The sequence below is a fragment of the Salvia hispanica genome, chromosome 1 (genome assembly GCF_029641045.1).
Source record: "Salvia hispanica isolate PSC_SH4W2 chromosome 1, Shi_PSC_v1, whole genome shotgun sequence".
NCBI lineage: Eukaryota > Viridiplantae > Streptophyta > Magnoliopsida > Lamiales > Lamiaceae > Salvia > Salvia hispanica.
The window spans coordinates 25,444,368-25,469,714 of NC_142692.1; the positions used below are offsets into that span (position 1 = coordinate 25,444,368).

At 39.7% G+C, this 25,347-nt stretch overlaps 2 protein-coding genes across 5 annotated transcripts; one reads left to right on the plus strand and one right to left on the minus strand.

Moving 5' to 3' along the window:
• Positions 1-1,710: 1,710 nt before the first annotated feature.
• On the plus strand, positions 1,711-4,511 carry MOS11 (Protein MODIFIER OF SNC1 11). Of its 4 annotated transcripts, none has more exons than XM_048126040.2 (6): positions 1,711-2,062; positions 2,581-2,661; positions 2,776-2,901; positions 3,057-3,111; positions 3,236-3,298; positions 3,432-4,511. In XM_048126040.2, the coding sequence occupies exons 1-5, from the start codon at positions 1,785-1,787 to the stop codon at positions 3,272-3,274; spliced, it is 579 nt and encodes a 192-aa protein (XP_047981997.1). In that variant the 5' UTR covers positions 1,711-1,784; the 3' UTR covers positions 3,275-3,298; positions 3,432-4,511. The 4 variants fall into 4 exon arrangements, with proteins under 4 accessions (XP_047981997.1, XP_047981999.1, XP_047982000.1 ...); XM_048126042.2 differs by having other exon boundaries at positions 3,057-3,108; XM_048126043.2 differs by lacking the exon at positions 3,236-3,298.
• A 393-nt stretch (positions 4,512-4,904) lies between these two features.
• LOC125223393 (putative protein phosphatase 2C 48) lies at positions 4,905-7,635 on the minus strand. The gene is made up of 5 exons (XM_048126523.2): positions 7,306-7,635; positions 6,584-7,209; positions 5,651-6,018; positions 5,333-5,569; positions 4,905-5,235 (listed from the first exon to the last, which is right to left on the minus strand). Exons 2-5 carry the CDS (start codon positions 6,885-6,887, stop codon positions 5,011-5,013), a joined length of 1,134 nt encoding a protein of 377 aa, XP_047982480.2. The 5' UTR covers positions 6,888-7,209; positions 7,306-7,635; the 3' UTR covers positions 4,905-5,010.
• Between the last annotated feature and the right edge of the window lie 17,712 nt (positions 7,636-25,347).

The following is a 25,347-nucleotide window of genomic DNA, read 5'->3' on the forward strand; positions in this document are numbered from 1 at the left end:
TTTTATACTGGCGATTGTTAGCGACGAAATTGATGGCCGGCGCTTTACCATTCAGAACTTCAGCGAAGAGGTCGGAGTTGTTGAGCACGTTGACGTCGTTGTTCGAGCCGGGGACCCCGAAATACGCATGCCAAATCCATAGCCGGTAGTCGGCGACGGCCTCGAGTATAACGGTGAGGTGGGTGCCTTTGTGGCCGCTCTTGTATGACCCCCTCAACGCCACAAGACAATTCTTCCATTGCCAATGCATGCAATCGACACTCCCGAGCATCCTCAGGAATCCGTGCACTTGTTCGTGAAGACGGAGCAGAAACTGACAATCTGCGGTGGTTGGCTTCTTCAGAAATTCTGGCGGTGAAGGCTGCCCGGACGCCTTTGCAGAAGTTCAACAAACAAAGTCGCCCAGTGGATTCTCCGACGTGCAGGTATTCGTCGAACGCATCCGCCGTTTGTCCAGTAGCAAGCTGACGGATCGCCGTAATACATTTCTGGAGCGTCGTGTGGCTAGGACGGTCAACAACGTCGAACCCTTCTCTGAAGAACTCTTCCCGTGCCGCCAATGTACTCGCGATATGCAAAAATAGCGGGCGTGACATACGGAAACGGCGACGGAAATAGATATCTCCCCACACCGGGTTCGGACTGAAGTAATCACGTTCCAACCTTGCGGCGGCTTCCTCCCGGTTATGGTGGATGTATGTCCGACGTCGCCTAGGAGGCGCGACGGCTTCCTCCTCCCTACGTCGATCTTCTTCTAGCGATTCTTCTATTATTCGACGCATTTGCTCAAATGGATCCATAATTGATTAAATTTGGGAGAAGAAAAAAATAAAGGAATGATTTTATAGAAGTGATTGGAGAGAAAAGAAAGAGAGATGTGTGTTTGTGTGTAAAATGGAGAATGGAGAAGAGTATATATAGAATATAAAAAAAAAAAAAATTAAAAATATGACCGTTCAATGGTCATATTACCGTTTTTTTTTTAATTTTTTTTTTTTGAAAAATCTGTTTTTTTTATAAAAAAAATTGAATTATGACATCATAAATCCGACGCCCACTCGCGGGTCGGCGAGTGGACGTCACGCCAGCCGCCCGCGCGCGCCACGTGGCGCCGGGCGCGTGTCTCGCCAGCTCGAGGCTTGCCTCACCGGGACGCGTCGGGCGTCGAGACATCTCGTCTCGTCGAGACGAGACCGAGACAGCAACGAGGCATCGTTGCGGATGCTCTAATTATCTCTCCAATAGAATAAAGGGAAATTAGTCTCTAAAATCATGAACTTTACCTAAAATTTGGTATTTCCCATAAACTTTGAAATTGGTATATAATATCACAAACTTTGCATTTTGTTTGGTATTTCCCAAACTCACTCAAATAAGATATTTTCATCAAAATCTTATTTAACGTAGGCAACCGTGATATGTTTTATAATATTTTGAACCACTTTTTAAGTTCATAACATGTAGGATAAAAAGTTACGTTGAAAATCACGTTGATTTAATTGTGTGAAGTATAATGAAAAAGCCTCGTAAGTTAGTCAAATATAGTAATAGACATGCCGTGGGAAATACCAAACAAAATGCAAAGTTTGTGATATTATATACCAATTTCAAAGTTCATGGGAAATACCAAATTTTAGGCAAAGTTCATGGCTTTAGAGACCAATTTCCCTAGAATAAATATTGTATCGTAGGAGGAGTATATACATATTCTATTTTATCTGGTCCTACGATTTTGAGCCCCTATTCAATTCCTTCACCCTCAAGATTTCCAATCTCTCTCTCCAATGGCCACCGCGACGGCATCTAAAGTCGAAAACCCTAAAACCACCACCGACCTCAATTTAGCGCCATCGCCCGTTGAAGATGCCTCATTGACTCACCAACTTCCTGAACTTCCAGGCGACCAAACAAAGGAGACTCCGGATGCGGCGGCTGTGAAAACCAGCGACGTAGATGGAGGCGATGCGGCCACGGATATTCAGAAGAAGATGAAGCGCGCGGAGCGGTTTGGGATGCCGGTAAACCTTTCGGAAGAGGAGAAGCGCAATTCTCGAGCCGAGAGGTATATAATGTTGCCTCCACTAATTGGTTGTGTATTACTCCATGTAACTTCGACCTGTATCTTGTGTTTACGGTAAGTCGGTAAGGGTCATGGCTCGACATTTGGCGTTTTGAGTTGTGAATTCGAGAAAATTGCACCTCATCAAGTTCTTGCCCATGAATCGGTGCTGGGAAGTTGCGGCGACCTAATTATCATTTATGGATTACCATTTAATTTTTTAAGTTAGAGATTAAGTTATAGTAGAACATTATGGCTCGATTATGTAGTCTTTTAATTTGGTTGTTTATACTTTGAACTTGCAATCTATAGTTGGCTTTAAATGATAATCAGAGTGTAGCAGTACAGGTATCTTGTATGCTGTGATGGTTATTCTGTATACCCCATTCTGCTCTTTTGGTGCTATAACTAGTGATGTTATTATTGTTAGTGTTTAGACTTTTAGAAAAAATATTGTGTTACTTTTTGTCTCACTGAATATGGTTGCAGATAAGCTTATCTAAGCACTTGCTTTTAAACAGGTTTGGTAAAGCTTCTGCTGCTGATGGATTGGATTCGTCAAAGAAATCAGAAGATCTGAAAAGGAAGGCTAGAGCAGAGAGGTTTTGGGCCTTCTTTGCCCTTGTGTGCTTATGTGTGTGTTTTCTTGTTGTTGCTGTTGTTAAGTGAGCGATTAATTGGATTAATTCATTTTACCCATTTCAATTGTTCATCAGGTTTGGGATTACCAAACCTGTATCGGTTGAAGAGGAAGCTAAGAAAAAAGCTAGACTTGCTAGGTTTGGGTCAACTCCTGTGACTGATTCAGTAGAGGAAGATAAAAAGAAAGCAAGGGCACTCAGGTATAGCAACATTTTTTTACCCCATTATTATAATGTGGATGAAGAGGATACTTTCAATGTACCCAAAATTGAAAGTTGTGCTAACATTATAAAATCTTGTAAGAGTTGAATTTTTTTAGAGTTAATTTAATGAGTTGGACTTTGCTGCAATGTAGATTTTCGCAGCCTCAGTCCAGCCCGAAGGCAAATGGAGAAGGAAATATTGAGGTGGTGAGTTATAAATATATGAATGAGAGCCTATGTTTCTTATTAAAATAATAATAATTGTTATGGAAAGTGTTTTTGTAATAAGATTTATTGGTTCCTTTTCTCATTCCTGGGCTTAACATGTCAGAAGAAAGCAATATCTGGCAAGGCTGTTGGAGGAACCTAAATTAACATTGGTCTATAATTGATAGTAAGACATTCATCTGACATTTATCTTTGCAAACCTCATAATTCTTCGTTTTTAAGTTTCTGTCAACCTAAAAGCTCAGCTACTTATTCTTTATGGCATTTCCGAATTTGATGTATCATTCTCTTTTTTTCAGGATGCGTAGGTTAGAGTAACGTCTTCAACTCCCCTACTGCCCTCTTACTGACAACCTGACATGAACACCTGTTTGCATAGCCATGCATTCCATCTGTGATTAACAAATGATTTTTGTTTTTTGTAATTTGGACTTCTTTTGTTATGGGTTCTTGGTGATGCCTGCAACAATCAACAGCCACCTCCTCTATGTCAGTGCTTCTGAATCGGCATGCCATCCATTTCAAAAATTAAATGCATTAAAAGGTCTTTTAGATGTGTAGCTCTGTGTAATTTTATGCTTTTTTCTCCTGTTCATACCTGCATCTTGTTCTCTAACCACAAGCATTGATATGCATGAGTACTTTTGTATGAACTGGATAACAAATATTGGTTCAACAGGTTGTACCCATAAATTTTGGTCATGTTGGTCCATGAGAAGTCTTTTGTTAGGTTTTGCTAGATTATGTTTGATCGAATATTTGCTACCCAAACTTGGCATTGTGCTTGTAGTGTACTATATGCCCACCCGTGGCTTGCTTATGTGGAAGTGACTGATAAAATCTTGGTTGATGATTTGCGTTTCAAATAGTTGTTGTTTAGAGATCTTTCAAAATTATCAACTTTTGATAAGGTTAATACTGGTTTACTCAACAGTTGTTTAAAACCATCACCTTTTTTCTTCTCCTATGTTATTGACTCTGTGCTATTTTTCCCGAAAATTTCCTAGAAGTATCTGATCTGATAGATTTACTTCAAAATGATTTAAAACCTTCTAGGTTGTTTGATGTTTTGGTAGTTTTATTTTTTCAAATTTGAATGATTGATAAATATTTTCTTATCATATGGTGTTTTTGAAATGGTTGGCTTGTGCTTTGAGATGAATGCCAGTCAGGAGGTGGTCTGTGGTTGTCGATCATGCACCGTCATGCCAGGTGAATGTGTAGGAATTAGTTGTTGCGACTACTTTGCAATGCTAGCAAGGTTTCTTTTGCTTTCAGGTAGTAATTCCTAGTTAGCAACGCAAGTTAGCATGGAATGCTTGGTGAACTTGTAATAGTTTGGTTGGTCTGCTAGAGGGATGTTTCTAGTTCTTTCTTCATACCATCTGATTCTGTTATGGATGATTTCAGCCTCTCAAACATACAACATGCGTTATGCTAATGCAAACTGAAAAGTGTCGTGAATGAATTTGTAAACAATATCTGAATGATTGTGAATTAATTCTTACTATCCTTTTCCAACTATATCTTTCTCGTAATAACTTACAAGATTGTCTCATAAGGTGTTTTTTTGGGCATGGAAATTAAGAAGGGTGTGTTTAGTCACTTAGATGAAAATATAAAGAAAATGGACATAGATTAAAGTTAGAGAAATTAAATATGTTGATAAGGGTATTGTTATTTCTGATCATTATCTCAAAATCATTATAAGTTGTCATTACTTATTTAAAATGAAGATATGAAATGCGATGACCTATCTGTTGAGTCGATGGTTAATATCCCAATTCCCAAATGAGCTAGTCATCTGAGATTCAATAAAACATTATATTCCTTCTTTCATTTTATCTTTTCAAAACGAAAGATAAAGAGGCAGGTACATTAAGAATTTGCACGGCTGGGAAGGCGAGCACCCCCTCGTATGGAAACAACAGGAGTTGATCGAGCAATAGATGGTTGACGATCTATAAAAATGACGACAACCGTTATATCATCGTGGAAATGCCTCCTCACGCCTCGTTCGATTTTCTTCAAGTCTGCATAGCGCATCTCTCTCTTCTTGGCTGCTTTTCGAAGAGCGCATTCAACCAGTCGCCTAGCTATGCCCTGTCCAACAACATTGTACATAAAAATCATATAAGCTGCTTGAAAAACTACTTCAAACTCTTTGGTTTCATTTCCTAGCAGAATCAGAGAGACTTACATTACGGGGATTGCTGGCGACAATATCTACCGCCTCTTGGTTGCTCAAGTGCTCCCACAAACCATCTGACGCGAAGATGAGAAATTGATCCTCAGGGTTGAGCCTGTGTATGAGCACCGAAGGTTCTGCGCTGAGGATTGGCTTGCTGAACCGTCGAGGCAGCCTGAATTTGTCCAAGAGTGGTTCTCTGTTGAACTCCCACCTCTTAAGATAGGCGTCGCCGATGGATCTTGACACCTGTTGCAATAAAACCAGCTCCATTATCATCTTGGTAGTCGCATATTATTGGATTAAAGACGAGGAAATACAAAGGTTTACCTGGATGATGCCCTTCACACGCCACACTTTGTGCTTTGAAACTACAATATGTGGATCATCAGGATGCAAGGTCCGTAGCTCGTTTCTAACTGATTCAAAGCTAGCATTGTGCTCCGTGGATAATTGAACAGCGGTTACTCCTCTACCACTCTTATCTGCCCTGCCTAAGACAGCTCGCGAGTCTCCAGCATTGGCGACATGAAGGACCCCGTTGCATATCACCCCTACCAAACAGCATGTCCCCACTGAAGCCATTTGAGGATTTGTAGACCATTGCTGCCTTACTAGACACAGAAACTCCTCTTCCGTTGCCAAGAAAGCCCTTCTAATTACATCTGCAGATACCTCCTCTCTCTCGGAGGCAAATCCTGCACCAACAACACCAGTCACATAACTTGAACACACAGTTGACATCTAAGAAGATACGATTATGCACATGTTTTTTTCTGGATAAAATTCATACTTAGGTATTTTGCTTTATACAAATTCCCTATTTACTTTTTACATCTTTCATTATATTATCAAGGCAAGCTAGTTCAATGGAGGGGTAATTGCCATTTTAGCAACAGGAAAGAAACCGTGTCATCAACAACTCGTGGCACGAGCTTAAGCAAACAAGGATTAAGTACCACCAAAAAAATTCAGAGCCTGAGACTGGATTTATGCATATCATGCCACTCTTTTTTTTTATTATTTTATTTTATTTTATTTTTTATCATGCCACATTTTTACCAACAAAGTAAGCATCAATCTTATAGTGAAGTAATGGATGCAGCAACTTAACATATGGTAGAAGTTGTGCATTTGTGTCAATCTTAACCTATACCTCTTCTCTCTGCCCCTTTGTATTGGTATCTTATGATGAACAATGAATAAGACTCATTCACAAAAGGAATTAAAGATGCAAACAAACAAGTTTCTTGAGAGACTTACTCTTTAGATTGGTGAACAAGGTCTGGTTGACAAAGCGGGAGGTCTCCGGCCCTCCATGCCCATCATAAACTCCGACAAAGGTACCACAAGGCCCCGAGTCAAGCAAACTCAGTGGCCCTGATTCAAGCTGGCTCTGATCCTCCAACAAATTGTTGGCTTGAATCACAGCCATTGAGAAGTCTCCACTAACATGTTGGCCAAGATCCTTATACCACCACAGCCCATTAGCCCTACCATCTGGATCATCCCTACTCCCACTCCCATCTCCCTCAACACATGGTCTCCAACAAGGCTTCACCATCATTTACTCTATTCAACTACTCCTTGATACAACAACACAACACTTACAATAATACACATATAAAACCTACATGTCCAATTGATCTATCTAACAAAGAATCACAACAAATTAATAAACCCTAAACATATAAATACACAGACAGATATCATCCAAAACAGCCAGCAGACAACATGTTCATCATCGATCCCGACCTCAACTCCAGATTAAGCATAGCAAAAGTGTTATACCCAACAGCCGTACAAGGGCTAGACACCATTAATATGCAAGATACAAATTGAAGGAAACCAAAAGGGTATGGGCAGAATTTACTCTTCAAAATCTGTCTCTGCAGAGACAATAAAGCAAGAGTTAATTTTTAGCTGAGAAGTGCAGAGAATATGGATTGGGGTGGCGTTCTCTCTCTCTCTCTCAAATTTCATACCTTGAACCTGGGGGCCTTCCATAGCTTTTGTGCCAACTTTCAACAACAGCCTTAGCTGGAAAAACCCATACAAGTTTGATGGTGACAGAGTTTGTTCCTGGATCGCAGATTGGATAACAAAAAGAAAAGAAACTCTTTCTTGGAATTTTGTTGGCAGAGAGAAAATCTTGATAGATTAGTGTCAGAATGAGATCTCAGATTATTGTTAATATGGTGGGAGGCTCAGAAAAATACAAATAATTCAAGGGATTGTTTGTAGAGTATTGTTTTCAATTCAAAGAACCAGTTTTTTTTTTCTTTTTCTTCTGACAATCTTTTCTTGGAGTATTCTAGTTTAATAATAGCACTAGTTCTCTCTCCCTCAATTATTTTTTTTCTTGGGTTTGGCAATTGAGGCCCTTTTGTTTGGTTTCCTTAATTTTTACTGACATGCCCGATTCAATTTTCACTTTCACTTCAATTTTTCTTCTGACAATTTTTTTGGATCCATTTTGTTTTACAGTAACTTTTGAAAGCGTGCCAATTTGACTATTAGATCATAAACTTAAACAAATATTAGAATTTAGAAGTGAATACTATGGGAATACTATTGGTATGGTTTAAATACCAATACTTAAGCCTATTTTTTTTATAGACTATACTACTTGTCTTGACCTAGCTTATATATTCAAGAGTGAGTTAAATAAATAATTCTTAAATTATTGGAATCTTATTTTTGTGATCATTGGATAAAATATCGCTGGAGACCCCTAAACTACGAATATAAATCAAGCGAAGTCATTTTCCTCATTTTGCTTTTTTTTCTTCACCAAACTGGTCCATAAATCTTCAGGTTTCCTAGCAATTTGCTACGAGAAAAGATTATTTGGGATGGACTAGTTTTGTCACTCACTGAGAAAATTTATTTTTTAAAAGTAATTCGCTTATCAAGACTTGAACCATATTCAATAGCATATTTATAGGCTTCAATAACAAATTCCAATTTTGGTTTTCGAATTACAATTAAAGGGAACATTTGCTAGTGTCGTAGAGATAATCGGAGAGAAGATACCGAATTGTGTTTAACATTGGATGAAACTGTAGTTTTGTGTTTAGATATTGGATTTGTTTTAGCCATTGGATTTGTGTAATGTGAAGGGAAACTTTCATGGTTGTGGTTTTAATTTGTTGTTCATATATTGAAATAATGCAAGCTGCCAATTTTGTCATTGTCATGAGTAAGATTTAATGAACCATCACCAATTGAAAATTTCACTCTCAAGTGCAAGAATGCGAACATTAAGAAAATAAGAAAAAAGAATATCAGCAAAATGAAAGTTGAATTTAGTGAATTATGACTTTTTTATTCTATGAATCTAAAATACTGGTAGTATGTAATAGTCGCACCCAATTAAATTTAAGTATGATTCGAAATAAAATTTGCCTATATAAGTCCGGGTTGGGCACATGCATGTATTCATACATGTGAATCAATACGATCATTGTGGCAAACACATTTAATTATTTGGCATTGTTCCTTTGTATCTTCATTTCTTTAGGTATAATCGAACCGAGCTTTAAAAGTTTGAGTTTGGTTTATTTATTAGCGGGCCACATTAGCTTAACTCAGCTAACATATTCAGTCCTCATTATTCGAGCCTAATTATACTATAAATGTATTTGAATATATACAAAATTCTTTCAAATTTCCATCTCTTACTAACAAACGTGACTCAGCAAAATGTTGTAAAAAGGTAGTGAAGATTTGTGATTTCAAGTTGCCAGGATATAAGGGTGTTAGGTAGGTGAAATATTGGCATAATCAGTGCTAAAGAATGTACTAGAAAAATGAGTGACAGTGACATTATTTTCTGTATTAGGATAGCATGATGAGTGGGTCACATTTAGTAATGTTAATACTTCAATAATTTCATATATATCAGTTTATGGGCTTCTTCTTCTTCATTCATTCAATTGATTGGTCCCCCAAAACTGCTCTTCAAATTCTGGTGTCACTCTGATTTTTGAATTCATTCTCTACAGCTGGTGCCTGGTGGCTCCAATCCATTTGTATTATCAATTATGATATGTACTAGTATATCTTTTTGGGTAGGGAAATCACCAATTTGTCATATTTTTAATTAATGTAGATTCAACGTTTGAAAATTAAAATTCATATTATATGATAACGAACAAAATGCGTGGATTTAAATTCAAAGTTGAAGTTGCGTGCTGGCAGATAAAGGCATAATTATTAAATCAAGAGATATTATTGAAACTTTCTTGGTCGCCAAGATTTGACATTTTATTTAATCTTTAGATGGATTTGCAAAACATAAGAAAATTGTCCAATTCAACCCAATCGTAATACAAATCAACTAAATATATGTTGAAAGTTCAAAGTTGAACGTTGAAACTTCAAAGTTGACGATAGTAAGAGCAATATATATATATCACACAGATAAAGTTTTATTTGTGGATGGCATTTATTTAACATCATCTGTAAAATGGGCTGCGGTGGGTCAGCACAGAGCCATTGGGCTCATTAAGTATAGGGCCCATTATTTGGGTTTCTTCAGCCCATTACTACAACATTTCTGTCATTAGGTTTGCAGTTTGCACAGTTAACTAGGAGTACTACTAATTAATTCATTAGGTAAGTATTGTTTAGTAATAAGAAATCAGAAAACATTGATGCGACAGGCTTCCAAATAAAATTGACAATAGTGATTACATGATAAAAAGTAGGCAATCCAAAAAGACAAAGACGTGGTTTAATTTTCAATTATTATTCCAGACATAACACTATTTAATAGATTGTCTTTTGCTGCACCATTTTTATGTCGGTGCTATTGAACTCACCAATTCAGATAGTGTCCAAGACCTAATTATTTAGTACAGTACTACGTAGAAACGATTATAGATTTCTATTGGAGTTCGAAAATAGGCTAATTGGCATCATTACAAGATAATGCCAATCATTCTTTATTACTCCCTCCGTCCCTAAAAATTTGTCACCTATTTCTTTTTTCGTCCGTCCCTAAAAATTTGTCACATTTCACTTTTACCATTTTTGGAAGTGGACCCCACATTCCACTAACTCATTCTCACTCACATTTATTTTAAAACTAATATATAAAAATAAGACCCACATGCCACCAACTTTTTCAACCCAATTTTACATTTCTTAAAACCCGCGCCAGGTCAAATGATGCCAAATTTTAAGAGCATCCACTATAATCGGCGAGCGACCGGCTAGCCGATTCCTAGCGCTAGCCGTCCGCTCGCCGAACCATTGCAACCGGCGAGCGTGGAATCGGCGAAAAATTCGGCGAGCGCTCGCCGATTATCGGGCGCTGTCCGATGCGCTCGCCGCCATTGTAGGCTGGCGATCAGCGAGCGATCGGCCAACAAATTTTTTATTTATTTTTTTTAATTAAATTTTCGAAACACTATATACACGCGATTTTCACGTCATTTTCATTCGCACCACTTGTTTTAACGAGTTTTCTCTCTCTCTTAATTTCTGTACAAGAGCAACAACGCGGAATGAGTAACGCGGGTGGTAGTAGTGGTAGTAGTGATGAGGAGTACGAACAGCAATGGACGAAGCATTGGAGGCCTATACGGAGGGTGAGATAGACCGACTGCTACAAAGAGCTATGCAGCCGGCGGTACCTCGACCTCCACCCGTTGTCCACCGCCGAGCAGTGATTGCTCGGGATCACGTTGCTGCACATCAGCGGCTATATGACGACTACTTCGCAGAGCAGCCGCGGTTTAACGCCAACATGTTCAGACAACGTTTTAGGATGTGCAGGGAGCTGTTTATGCGTATCGTTGACGCTTTGGAGCGTCGATATAAGTGCTTCCGCTTCAGGTACGATGCGGCTGGCAGACCCGGCCACACCCCTATTCAAAAGTGCACTGCGGCAATCAGGCAGTTGGCCTACGGAGGCGCGACAGACATGTGAGACGAGTACCTCCACATCGGTGAGACGTCTGCCCTGAAGTGTCTGAAGTATTTCTGTGAGGGCGTCGTTGAAATATTCAAGGACCAGTATCTTCAAAGCCCTACCCCGACAGACTGTCAGGATCTGATGCAGATGCACAAGGAGAAGCATGGGTTTCCTGGGATGTTAGGCAGCATAGATTGTATGCATTGGGAGTGGAAGAACTATCCCGCTGTCTGGAAGGGGTTCTACACCACCGACTATAAAAGAAAGAATCCCACGATGATCCTCGAGGCCGTAGCTGATTATCGGCTGTAGATTTGGCACGCGTATTTTGGGGTAGTCGGGTCGAACAACGACCTCAACGTCTTCAACTCGTCGCCCCTTTTCAACGAGCAGTGCCAGGGTGTCGGTCCGGCCATCAGTTTTGTCGCCAACGGCAACCTGCATGATATGGGCTACTACTTGACGGATGAGATATACCCTAGGTGGCCAGTCTTTGTGAAGACGATTATATGCGCAAATGAGGACAGGAAGGCCTACTTTGCGGAATGGCAGGAGTTGGCGTGCAAGGACGTGGAGCGCGCATTTGGTGTGCTCCAGTCCCGATGGGCGGCAATTAGGGGTCCAACGCGTTTGTGGCATGTCGACTGCATTGCTTCTATAATGTACGCCTGTATTACCATGCACAACATGATAGTCGAAGATGAAGGTGTACAACTGACTAATTGGGCCAATAACGATGAAGCCGGTCCAAGCCACGACGTGGCCACCCCCAACGTACGAAGAGGGGTACCTCACGATGAAGTCGGCCGCCTCCAGGCACATGCCGACATGCGCCAAGTGGATGCGCATATACAACTCCAAAAGGATTTAATTGAAGAGTTGTGGGCGCGGAGGACTACACGACGATAGTTTTTTTGGTTTTATGTATTTTTTTTATTATGGTATTTTTTTTAATTAATGTAATTTTTTTATATTTTAATTAAATTAATGAATTTTCCCGTATATGTGTCATATGTTTAATTCCGTATTTTGTGTTTAATTCCGTCAATTTAGTTGTTTTTTTAATAGTGCTGATGATGTGGCTAGCCTATTGCTTGTCCAGTTGCTTGTCCTGATGATGTGACAGGAGGAATTTTAGTGCTGGATGATGTGGCAGGAGGAATTTTAGTGCTGGATGATATGGCAGGAGGAGAAATAGGCTAGCATATGGCTGACCTATTTACCATTGTGGATGCTCTAATAGACCGAGGGAGTATTACTTTCTTGAGTAGGAGATAATGCACTATTAATATGTGTACGATCCTTTTTTAGTAACTAATACAATTAAAGCTTGATCACAAAATGAAATTAGCAAATACTCAACTACTATGGAACTCCTTATATTATTAATGGATTTCATAACATTTTTTATCTCATTTCTTACTTAAGAGATAAGATAAAACACTCTCATAACCAGACGTCATGTCCTTAACTATTTATGACTCCACCTTTTTATTTTTAAGTGTGGGTTCAATCTGCAAGGTTGGATGCAGCAGTGAAGAGATAGGATCATTAGTTGTTAAATTACCATTTATTTGGAGTTATCTTTGATTCTGCAAATATAATCATGATTTTAAGATTAATTGATTCACTGTGCAAAATCAATCAATCTTGATGATATAGATCGTGTACTTGATCTAAATATCAAAACGATTAATTTCACTTATTTAATCACGGCGCAATGCCAGAATTGGTGGAAAGGGCGCAAATGTCATTATGGTTAAACATTATTTAGGGGTAAAAATATAATAATTGATAGTTGAGAATCTATATATGTTGAATTTGCTTTTGGATTCGAGATGTTTTCATAGCAAAAACGAATTCAAGGCCGGAATTGAATTTGAGATTTGGAAAAAGGTCGAACAGAAATGAAGTGGTGAGGAGCAGATTATCGAGAGGAAAAATACACTGTTCGATTATATATCGCTCAAAATAAGTGCTCGATCAATTCTCCACTATATAGATAGGAGTACTATATAGATAATTGATTTCTCTGTTTTTATCGCACCATTATACGCGAAAATAAGGGACTGCCAATGTGGGAATTATATCATTAATTTTCTCTCTTATATAAGTTTTTATATTCCTATTTTGTTCGTCTATTGTTACAATTTCATCTCCTTCACAATCTGTTGGTCATCTTCCCTTTTTGTGGCTCTTTATAAGTTTTTATATTCCTATTTTTGATGTGAAAACACATGAAAAAAATTATTTTTGATTTTCATAAAATTTTAAGAAGAATTAGTAGAAACCCATTTGACAAGAAAATTAACTGCATAAATCCATTTGATATTCCACATTAATTGAGCGAATAATTTGACATTCATTAACTCGTGGGAAGCATGGATAATAAAACTGAGAATGAAGAATTGTGTCAAGAAAGAAGAAAATAGGACGAGAGAGATAAATTGAAGGTGATGTGAATCAAATGATACTAATTATACTCCAAGTTTTCTCCTATTTTGTATATTTAAATCATCTATCAATTGATCATTAAGGTTTGATTATTATATATTAGTTGATAGATGTACATGTGGAGTAGGGTCTGATTGAAACTGTTCGTTGCCTATCAAGATGGTGTCCAAATCCTTTTATCTTACCACCATTATCTTTGTCTTTGAAATAGCTTCGCGTGGGTATATTGCACGCTTCAATCGGAGCTCGAATGAAGAAGTTATGACCATTTGACGAAGGTTGCGCGAAGCAGTCAAAATCGGCAAAAACGCCCGGGTCGGGCGTTTTCAGCATTAAAAACGCCCGGGTTGGCACCATTTTGCCCGGTCGGGCGTTTTTCTCGAAAACTGCCGAATTTTAGGTTTCAAATTGGTTTTCGGGGCGGTTTTGCAAGACATTCAGACATATTCAGACACGAGAAAAGGGAGAGGAAAAGAGAGGAAGAGAGGAGGAAGTAGAAAAGGAAGAAATTCCGGCCAACATTCCGACGATCTGTCTCCAAATCCCAATTCCACTCAACGAGAGCATGTTTCCTATGGTTTTTGTTGCAAATTCCACCATGTGTTTAGGCTAAGCTCTCTATGTTGCTCCAAGTTGTAATCTAGGCTTTGTATGGATGTTTCTACACCTTTGAACTCATGTGTTTGATACAAACAATGTGCTTAATGTTTATACACTATGTTTTTGGCTAATAATGTAGTGTTGTTCTTTCCTTTGCTATTGTCTCTTTAACATAGTTTAGGAATGTTTGATTGTTGGTATGCTATCGAATTAGAATTGTTCAGAGGATAATTTGATAGTGGATTAAGTAGCTGATTATAGTAGATGTTTATTTCTCTAGCGCTTCCGCAGGAGTTTATAGACTTTGAAGATTGGTTCATAGGTTATGTGTTCAACTAATTGTGAACTACTCATCGTGTACATGTTCAGTGTATGTGATTGGGTTGATGATTTAATCCCTTCATATGTTTCGTTGATAAAGGTGTAGAACAATACAAGCCTAGTGAGTAACTTGGAGTGACATATTTTCTCATTTGAATAGTCTTTCTTTAGTTAACTTGTAGTTTTATTTTGTCTTTAACTTTCAGAAATCAAAAATCAAATCTTTATGCTACATCTTTTTAAGTTTTTAAGTTTTAAACAATCTTCTACCTCCCTGTGGATCGACATTTGAAATATTACTAACGACGCTGTAATCTTGCAGTATCGTAGTATTATTAGAGTTAATTAATTAAACTTGATATCCTGTGTGCACTGAATCAGATACTCTAAAATACGCATCAGAAGGCCCCACCACAACAATAAGAATATGAGAATTATAGAAAAATAAAAGAATAAACTCGCTTTGTCCCACTATACGTGAGACGTTTCTTTTCAGTATTATTTTAAGAAGATAATAATAAATAATTAAAGTGATAAAAAAATAAAATAAAAGAGAAAATAATATAGAGTGGAATACTTGTTTTACTTTATCTTCATTTTAACTATTTATTAGTATCATTTTTGCTAAAATAACTTCCAAATTGAAATGCCTTACTTGTAGTGGATGGAGGGAGAATAAAAGAAAGGGGACTGAAGTTATAACGTTGCTGGTCATGGGATAAAACAAGTTAAACACACTGATGCTGAAAAAATATAAATAAAAATTAAAAACTCAGAAAATATAAACAAATAGCTAATTTTTTTAATACTTCTTTAATTAATAGGCTGGAATGGAAGTTCAAGAAGTCCTTTTGTGTAATATCCAACTTCTATCTCCATAAATATATCATACACCTTCAACAAAGGGGGGCTGCCCAATAGCAAGCCATTAATTGGTTGGTCGTTACCAGATGATGATAGCCGGCGGAACAACTCGTTCACTTCTTTCTTCAATTTCGTGTGGGCTTCTTTGAGGTTCCTGCACATGGAAGAAAAAGTTGAGCCTGCATGAACCATCACCCTCCAAAAATTTGAGCCTGTATGAATCACCCTCCAAAAATTTCTCATTGCACATGGCTTCCGAATTTTTGGAGGTGATGATTCATGCATACTCTAACTTTTTCTTTTTTGTTGGTGTTACGTATGCTGTAGCATACTCTCTTTTGGGAGTTATGTTCCTATTTGGAGTATTGTGTTTAGGACTTTTTGTGGAAGTATTTTTCTTGAATGGGGTGTGCTTGGAGCATTTATCATCAGCCATTGTTAACAATGAAGAATGCCTGGAGTGAAGAGAATAGAACTGACTATTTTATAGTGAAAATATGGACATTTGGAGACCCAAAATTAATTGAGTTTGCTTTGGAATGTTCAATAATAGTAGTACGAGGGAGTGTTATATTGCGAAATCAATACTTAATTGCTAACTACAATTAAATAATAGCCCTTAAATATTTAAATAAAGGGCCTAGAATCAGCCCCGTAATGTTAATATGATCAACAAAAAACGTTAATAAGGGTATTAAGGTCAATTTACAACTAATTAATTGCAACAAACTTTTGAAAAATATCCCATAATTTTAAAAGGCATATAAATTTCTCAATTTAAATTACTTTTTCACACAACATATATCAAATTAAAGATAATTTAATAAGAATTCTAACGAGATCTCACTTGTATATGTTCCGATGTCAGAATTTGAATTTTTTTTTTAAAAATTACAATTTTTTCATACAACAACGAATGTCAACATAGTATATATATAATACATGTAGAATGCCATTCTTAAAGCAATCATGTGTTGACATAAGCAATGTGTTAACATACTCAAAGCATTGTGTTGATATTTTCAAAGCACCATATGACATTTAGCACCATATGACATTTTCATACAAAACCCTAATTTGAATAGTTTTTTTATTTTATTTTTTATCAAAGCATAGGCGGTTGGTCGTCGCCTGTTTCCTTCCTTGCGGCCGGCGTTGGGAACTGCTCGGGCCGGCGTCGGGGCTACCCAAGTGAGCTCCGGTAAGCTGGCTAGCCACCTCATCCTCACCGGCCTCGGATTGGGAGACCGATCTCGACCGTTTGCTTGAGGAGCTGAAGGAGGATACGAGGCCTCCCATATACTTCGGATGAGTACGCACCTCCTGCTAAGCGTCGAGATACTTGAAACTAGCACGGGAGGGAGCGCCCCGACGCTCTTCCTCGTCCTCGCAGTGTCCAACTCATCTTCCGCTGTTGGAGATTTAGGGATTACAAGAAGGAATACAAGAGCTAAGTAACTGAAACGAAATTACAAAGTTCGAAACAAATAAACTGGAAAAGCCGAGTCGAGGAGTCCTCTTTCTGCAAGACGAGATACGCCCCGGTAGTGCTCTTCGGATTGGCGTTTCGTCCCCAAAGATAAAACGGCTACGTCTCTGGTGAAGCAGCACCGCTATCAGCAGAGCTCCGGCGAACTGGATGGAGTAGAGGGCAGAGTTTCGACAGAAGAACAATGCAGAGGGAGGAGAGAGTGTATGATGCAGAGTGTGGATTCTAGTTTCTGATGTAGAGAATGCTAGAATGGCTAGCCTATTTATAGGCTCAGTCCACTGCAGGGGGTCAACGGCCATAATGGCCGTCATGGCCGTCATTAATGGTAGACCGTAACGGTCGTCGGTTACGAGCTGTAACGTTCGGGCGTTACGCGCTCAGAGCTAGAGAGGCTGAGTCTAGAAGCTTCTAGATTCATTCACGACGTGGACTATCACGTGTCAGCCACGTTGGCTTACCGCGTCATACTGACGAGGTGGCATCCTGCTTGGCTCGCTGACGTGGAAATGGTGGTGGTCTAAAAAGAACTAGACCCACTAGACTTGGGCCAAGCCCGCAACTAGGCCCAAGCACCAAGCCCACGACCAGGCCCAAAGACCACCCAAAGACCAATTGCCAAGATCCAAGTCCAAGGACAAGGACACGGGCACGGGCACGAGCACGAGCACGGGCTCGGGCTCGGGCTCGGGCTCGAGGCACGCGGCTCGCGGCGGGGCGGGCGGCGCGCGCGTGTGCGCGCGTGTGGGCTCTTACAACCCATCTTAGTCCACTATAATTACTACATGTAATAATCCTTCTTATTAAATACTAGTTTAATAAGGTTGAAACTTTCAATGTGGGATTATTAACTCTCTTAATTATTCCCTAATCTCCTCTCATAGCTCATTAAGTTTGCAATTTTTGCACAACTTTAAATAATTATTTCTCACTCACCGGGAATCGGATTTGAGAAAATAAATATACCACGGTCATCTACTCCGAACGTAGATCGACGCTATATCATTTAATTTTACTAAATTAAATGTCTCGTTGAAATTATAATTGGTCAAAGTCCATTGACCGGGCATAGATTCCAACAATCCCCCACATGAGTGGAAATAGCCAAATGCAAATGCATGCAGACACAAGCTCAACCCTCGAGAGGTATATAAGCATAAGGATAGGTAGCTTTTAGCTTTGAACCTTCCATAGTCAACGCCATCGGATACACAGGCGGCCTAGTAGCGCGATGCTTTGAACTAGTCCCCCACGGCGTGCACCGAGACAATGGTGTTAACACTTAAACACCTCAACCTCATCCGTTCTCACGTTTTGTGTCCTTTGCGGCCTTGGACACCACTTTGGATTCATAAGTGTGTAATTTGAAGCGGCCACACTTCACACTTACATAGGTGATTCCTACTCGAGTATCTTGCCCTACTCGGTCTCTTTGAGAACTCAATCTCCTTGAGATCCTTAGAAATCATTAAAAGTCATAGACTTATCCTCACCACAAGGCAAGTTTTCAAACACTCTATTACTCTCTGGGAATAGATGTCGATAAGTGTTTCTCACGAACTCTCATAGCTTAGTTTTCCCATTGAACCAAGTTATTGGGATCTCCAGTCATCATGGTTGGGTTACCACTATGACAATTCTTAAGTTTGTGGATTTCAAACCCATTCCCTCTAGCAACTTATTCATTTGATCACGATTTAACCCTTTGGTTAGCGGATCCGCTAGATTATCTATTGACTTCACATAGTCAATTGTAATCACGCCTGTTGTGATCAAATGTCTCACGGTATTATGTCGTCGTCGAATATGTCGAGACTTGCCGTTATAGAAGCCATTGTTCGCCCTCCCGATAGCGGCTTGGCTATCACAGTGAATCAACACTGGAGGCACTGGCTTACACCAACCTGGAATATCCTCAAGGAAGTTCTTAAGCCATTCGGCTTTTTCCCCAGCTTTATCTAAAGCTATGAATTCTGATTCCATAGTTGAACGGGCTATACATGTCTGTTTCGTGGATTTCCACGAGACAGCACCACCCCCAATAGTAAAGACGTATCCACTTGTTGAAAGTGAGTCCTTATTGTCGGATATCCAATTCGCATCACAGTACCCTTCAAGTACCGGGGGGTATCTCGAAAAGTGTAGCCCATGATTTTGAGTATGTTTTAGATATCTCAAAACCCTTACAAGAGCTCTCCAATGCTCTTTGCTTGGATTACTCGTGTAGCGACTCAACTTGTTCACGGCACAAGCAATGTCCGGCCGAGTGCAATTAGTTAAGTACATAATGCACCCAATGACCCGTGCATATTCTTCTTGTGCAACGGGTTCGCCCTTGTTTTTGCTCAAGTGAACATTGAGTTCAATTGGAGTCTTAACCGGCGCGCCATCATAGGCATTGAATTTCTTCAATAATTTCTCAACATAATGAGATTGGGTTAAGATGATTCCATCGGATGTTCTTAGAATTTTCATTCCAAGAATTACATCGGCTAGACCCATGTCTTTCATGTCAAAGTTTCTCTTTAACATGGCTTTTGTCTCGTTAATCACTTGAGTGGTACTCCCCATGATTAACATGTCATCAACGTAGAGACACACTATAACGTACCCATTATTAGTGCTCTTAATATAGACACATTTGTCACACTCGTTGATTTTAAACCCATTTGATAACATCACATTATCAAACTTCAAGTGCCATTGCAACGGCGCTTGTTTTAATCCATAGAGGGACTTAACCAGTTTGCATACCTTCTTCTCTTGTCCGGGCACTACAAACCCTTCGGGTTGTTCCATATAGATTTCATCCTCTAGTTCACCATTTAGAAACGCAGTCTTAACATCCATTTGATGAATCTCAAGATTGTGCAATGCAGCAATCGCGAGAAGCACTCGGATAGATGTAATCCTCGTTACAGGTGAATAGGTATCGAAGAAGTCATGTCCTTCCTTTTGTTTAAAACCCTTTACTACCAATCGGGCTTTATACTTATCCACTGTTCCATCGGCCTTAAACTTTCTTTTAAGCACCCATTTGCACCCTAAAGGTTTCGCACCTTCGGGCAAATCGACCAACTCCCAAGTATGGTTTAGCAAAATTGAATCAATTTCGCTTTGAACAGCTTCTCTCCAATGTAACCCGTCTGGGCCATCGAAGGCTACTTTTATTGACGTTGGCTCCTCATCCAACATAAAAGCAATGTAGTCAGGACCAAACGTTTTTGGTGTTCTGACCCTACTACCACGTCTTAGTACTGCATCACTTGGATCATGCCTCACTCGCTTGCGCGATTTAGGCTCTTCATCCGCGGATTTAGTACTAGTGGCTTCATCCACTGTTTTAGAACTAGTGGCCTCATCATCAATTCTTGTCTCGGAATTGATTGGGACTTCTTCTTTGTCCTTGCAAGAAAATGTATTTTCGAGAAATACGGCATTCCTTGACTCGATTGTTGTTCCTACTGTAATAGTCGATATTTCAGACTTGTGAACAACAAATCTATATGCACTACTGTTAAGTGCATATCCAATGAAGATACAATCGACTGTTTTAGGGCCAATTGTAACTTCTTTGGGCGGGGGAACCATCACCTTGGCCAAACACCCCCACACTTTGAGGTATTTGTAGGATGGTTTCCTACCTTTCCACAATTCATAAGGAGTGATATCTTTTCCTTTGAGTGGAATTTTGTTTAGGATATAGTTGGCTGTCAAAATAGCCTCCCCCCACATGTTCTGGGGTAATCCTGAACTTAGTAGTAACGCATTCATCATCTCTTTTAGAGTTCGACTTTTGCGTTCCGCTACACCATTAGATTGTGGTGAGTACGGAGCAGTTGTTTGATGAATTATACCACTTGCGTTGCATAACTCCTCAAACGGGGCTACATACTCGCCTCCTCTATCACTTCGAATCGCTTTGATTTTACAACCAAGTTGATTCTCAACTTCGTTCTTATACTTTTTGAACGCTTCGATTGCTTCATCTTTACTTCTTAAAAGATAAATATAGCAATATCTTGTGCAATCATCTATAAAAGTGATAAAGTACTTTTTACCACCTCTAGTTTGCACCATCTTTAAATCACATACATCCGTGTGAATTAATTCAAGGGGTTTTGTTTTTCGTTCAACTGAGTGAAACGGTAACTTAGTCATTTTTGCCTCAAGACATATTTCACATTTGTCTTGGGTATCTACTTCAATTGCCTTTAGTAAATCTAAATTTACTAATCTTTTTACGGCTTTTGAATTTACATGTCCCAATCTACAATGCCACAAATTTGAAGACTCGGTCAAATAAGAGGAAGTAGATGCTTTATTATTATTGTTAGCCAAAGGCTTTGGAACAAGGCGCGTAGCCACACTAAGCTTGAAAAGTCCGTCGGTTACATAACCTTTTCCGAGGGACTTCCCAAACTTGTACAAGACAAACCTATCAGACTCGAATACAAGTTTAAACCCCTTATTAACTAGTATTGATCCTGACACTAGGTTCTTGCGGATGTCCGGGACATGTAGCACATCCTTCAAAGTGATAGTGACGCCAGACGTCATCATGAGAATCACGTTGCCAATGCCGAGGACCTCGGATGATGCTTGATTCCCCATGTTGATCTTCCTCCCTTCAGCCACGAATCCGTGGATGATCATTTGGAACTCTTGAACTTGTTCCATGACCGGTCTAGAGTCGACCATTTTGTAGTCCATGAACTTGGATACTACAACATGTTCCGTATCGGCAGCATTGTCTACACTATACTTCTTTTCTAGGCTTTCCCACATCTCTTTTGATGTGGTTACAAGGGAGTATACATTGTACAAACTATCATCTAATGCACTTAGAATAAAATTTTTACAAAGATAATCTCCTTTGCGCCATGCTTCATAGTCCGCCATGACCTCAACACTTGTCTCTTGATCACTTGGCGCGGGCGGCTCGTTCTCCGTGAGGAAGTTGGCGATGCCCAATGTTGTCAAGTAGAACAACATCTTTTGGTACCACCTCTTGAAGTCAGCTCCTCCAAACTTAGGTGGTTTTTCGGCGGGTGGCATCATTCTCGGTGCCAAAGGTGCCGCACTTGGTCCTTGGAAGGAACCAATTCCGTTGCCCCCGAAGGAGCCAACAACATGGTTGGGCATAGAGCCCCCACCATTCATGTTGGGCGTAGAGCCCACCATGGTCGCATTGGTCCCGAAGGAGCCAAAGCCCGTGTTGAACCCGAAGGTTCCAACACTCACATGAGACCCGAAGGCCCCAGCAGTCGCGTGAGACTCGAAGGTCCCCGCATTCGTGTGAGACCCGAAGGCCCCGACACTCGATCCATTGAAGGATCCGAAGGAACCACTAAATGTGGAACCAACCGACCCACTCGAGGTGGATCCACCAGTGAGCCCCTGGGTAGTAGTATGCACCCAAGGGGTTGTTGATGAAGATGGATAGAGCCCGGGAGTTGGCATCATAGTGGTGGATGCCATGGTGGAGGAAATGATGGCGGCGGTGGTGGCCGGAGTGGTGGAAGCGGCAGAGTTTGATTCGGTCGACATCTCCAGCAAAGGTGATTAAAGGTTTCGAAAGTTTTAGGTTCAGTTATGTCCAAATTCCTTCAAAAGCAAGTTATATCTCGTCTTGCGATTGTTGGAGATTTAGGGATTACAAGAAGGAATACAAGAGCTAAGTAACTGAAACGAAATTACAAAGTTCGAAACAAATAAACTGGAAAAGCCGAGTCGAGGAGTCCTCTTTCCGCAAGACGAGATACGCCCCGGTAGTGCTCTTTGGATTGGCGTTTCGTCCCCAAAGATAAAACGGCTACGTCTCTGGTGAAGCAGCACCGCTATCAGCAGAGCTCCGGTGAACTGGATGGAGTAGAGGGCAGAGTTTCGACAGAAGAACAATGCAGAGGGAGGAGAGAGTGTATGATGCAGAGTGTGGATTCTAGTTTCTGATGTAGAGAATGCTAGAATGGCTAGCCTATTTATAGGCTCAGTCCACTGCAGGGGGTCAACGGCCATAATGGCCGTCATTAATGGTAGACCGTAACGGTCGTCGGTTACGAGCTGTAACGTTCGGGCGTTACGCGCTCAGAGCTAGAGAGGCTGAGTCTAGAAGCTTCTAGATTCATTCACGACGTGGACTATCACGTGTCAGCCACGTTGGCTTACCGCGTCATACTGACGAGGTGGCATCCTGCTTGGCTCGCTGACGTGGAAACGGTGGTGGTCTAAAAAGAACTAGACCCACTAGACTTGGGCCAAGCCCGCAACTAGGCCCAAGCACCAAGCCCACGACCAGGCCCAAAGAACAGCCCAAAGACCACCCAAAGACCAATTGCCAAGATCCAAGGACAAGGACAAGGACACGGGCACGGGCACGGGCTCGAGGCACGCGGCTCACGGCGGGGCGGGCGGCGCGCGCGTGTGCGCGCGTGTGGGCTCTTATAGCCCATCTTAGTCCACTATAATTACTACATGTAATAATCCTTCTTATTAAATACTAGTTTAATAAGGTTGAAACTTTCAATGTGGGATAATTAACTCTCTTAATTATTCCCTAATCTCCTCTCATAGCTCATTAAGTTTGCAATTTTTGCACAACTTTAAATAATTATTTCTCACTCACCGGAAATCGGATTTGAGAAAATAAATATAGCACGGTCATCTACTCCGAACGTAGATCGACGCTATATCATTTAATTTTACTAAATTAAATGTCTCGTTGAAATTATAATTGGTCAAAGTCCATTGACCGGGCATAGATTCCAACATCCGCAACATCATATTCCCCTGATTCCAAATTCCCATCAATATCAACATTTTCAACACCACAAACACGAGTAGAAGAATCTAGAATCTTCTCGGTAGAATCATCAAATCCTTCCCAAACTCGATCACAATCAACAATAAAATTCTCTTTCTGGGTCCTCTCCAAAACATCCCAAGATGATCACACTTTAGTTTCAATTGAATTGTGCAATTCAATGGCGAATAAAAATCTTGGCGAGGGGAATGATAGGATTAAAGGGAATGGTGATTCCGAGGAGAATCGAGGGGCGTTAGTACCATGGATGATTGTAATTTCATTGATGACATGGGAGATTCATCATGCGTCGGAGTGGGAATTAATAACTATATTGCTAGTTATCTGGCATTTTGTTCATGCAAATGATGGCAGTTACTCTATTATTTGTGATGGGGAGAACAATATGTTTGATTGTTTTCTAAATGTCAAATCCCAAGGAGCTACTATGGGTGTGAAGATTTTCCAAATGGATCATAAAGAGTGTAGTCTGATGATGAAGATATGGAGGTTTCTTCCACCACTAGTATGATCTCTGTGTTGGGCCGGCTGCTCAGCTTGGAGTTTCTTTCCACCGCGGATGTTCGTACGCTTCGTCAGCTATGTGCAAATCTTGGGCATATGCACACATTTGATCCAAGAGGGGATATCCCAGGCTTTTATTCGCAACGCTCCTCGTTGTGACGTGGTTTCCACCTTGAGGACAAGGTGAATTTTAACCGTGGGGGAGTTGATACAGTCATATTATTATTATTAGATGTATTGAATAGACTTAATTTATCAAAAAATAAGATGCATTGAATAGGCTATATATATATATATATATATTTATAAATTTACAAATACATCTTAATTAATGAATATTAATTTGCTGTTAAAATTTTTTATTATCTCAAAAATTAAAATATTTTCATATAAATGGTGTGAAAGTTGAAAAATAAAATCAACTTAATTGTACGAACGAATTTGACTATATGTTCGTATACCCAAAAATTTGGGGCCAGCCAAACATATGGGTCATCATATTTACACAAGAATACAAGATAATGATATCTAAGATGAGTAATTACAACGACGCAAAACAATGTTGTTGTAAGAGTGAGGCAGGCTGCATGCCTGCTTATCGACCACCTAGCTAACTGTAGAGCGATCCTAACTGCATAGACTGATCTAGCATGTTGGGGCCATTCAATATCCTCACATATGAATAAATCATTTATTATAAAATTTAATAATTTTTATTTTTTATAAAATGTCCCTCCTAAACTCAATTTTTCCCACGTAATATTTTTGCTTGTCTCAGTATAAATTCATGGCTTCGTCTTTACTTGACCACATGACGAAGGCCAATCCAGTCGTGCCATGTGGCACTTATGGTTGCTGAATTTTTATTTGTTTGCTTGTACTTCGTGATTTTTAATGCCTCCAATTTAATTAGTATTTTTAAATTTTTCACAAAGAATTAGTGGCAAAAATGAATTCTGAGAATATAAAAAAAAATACATTTACCCTTGTAAAAAATGAGTTTAAGGCTAACTCCAACATGTCTCATTGAAGAAATTTAGCACACTTCT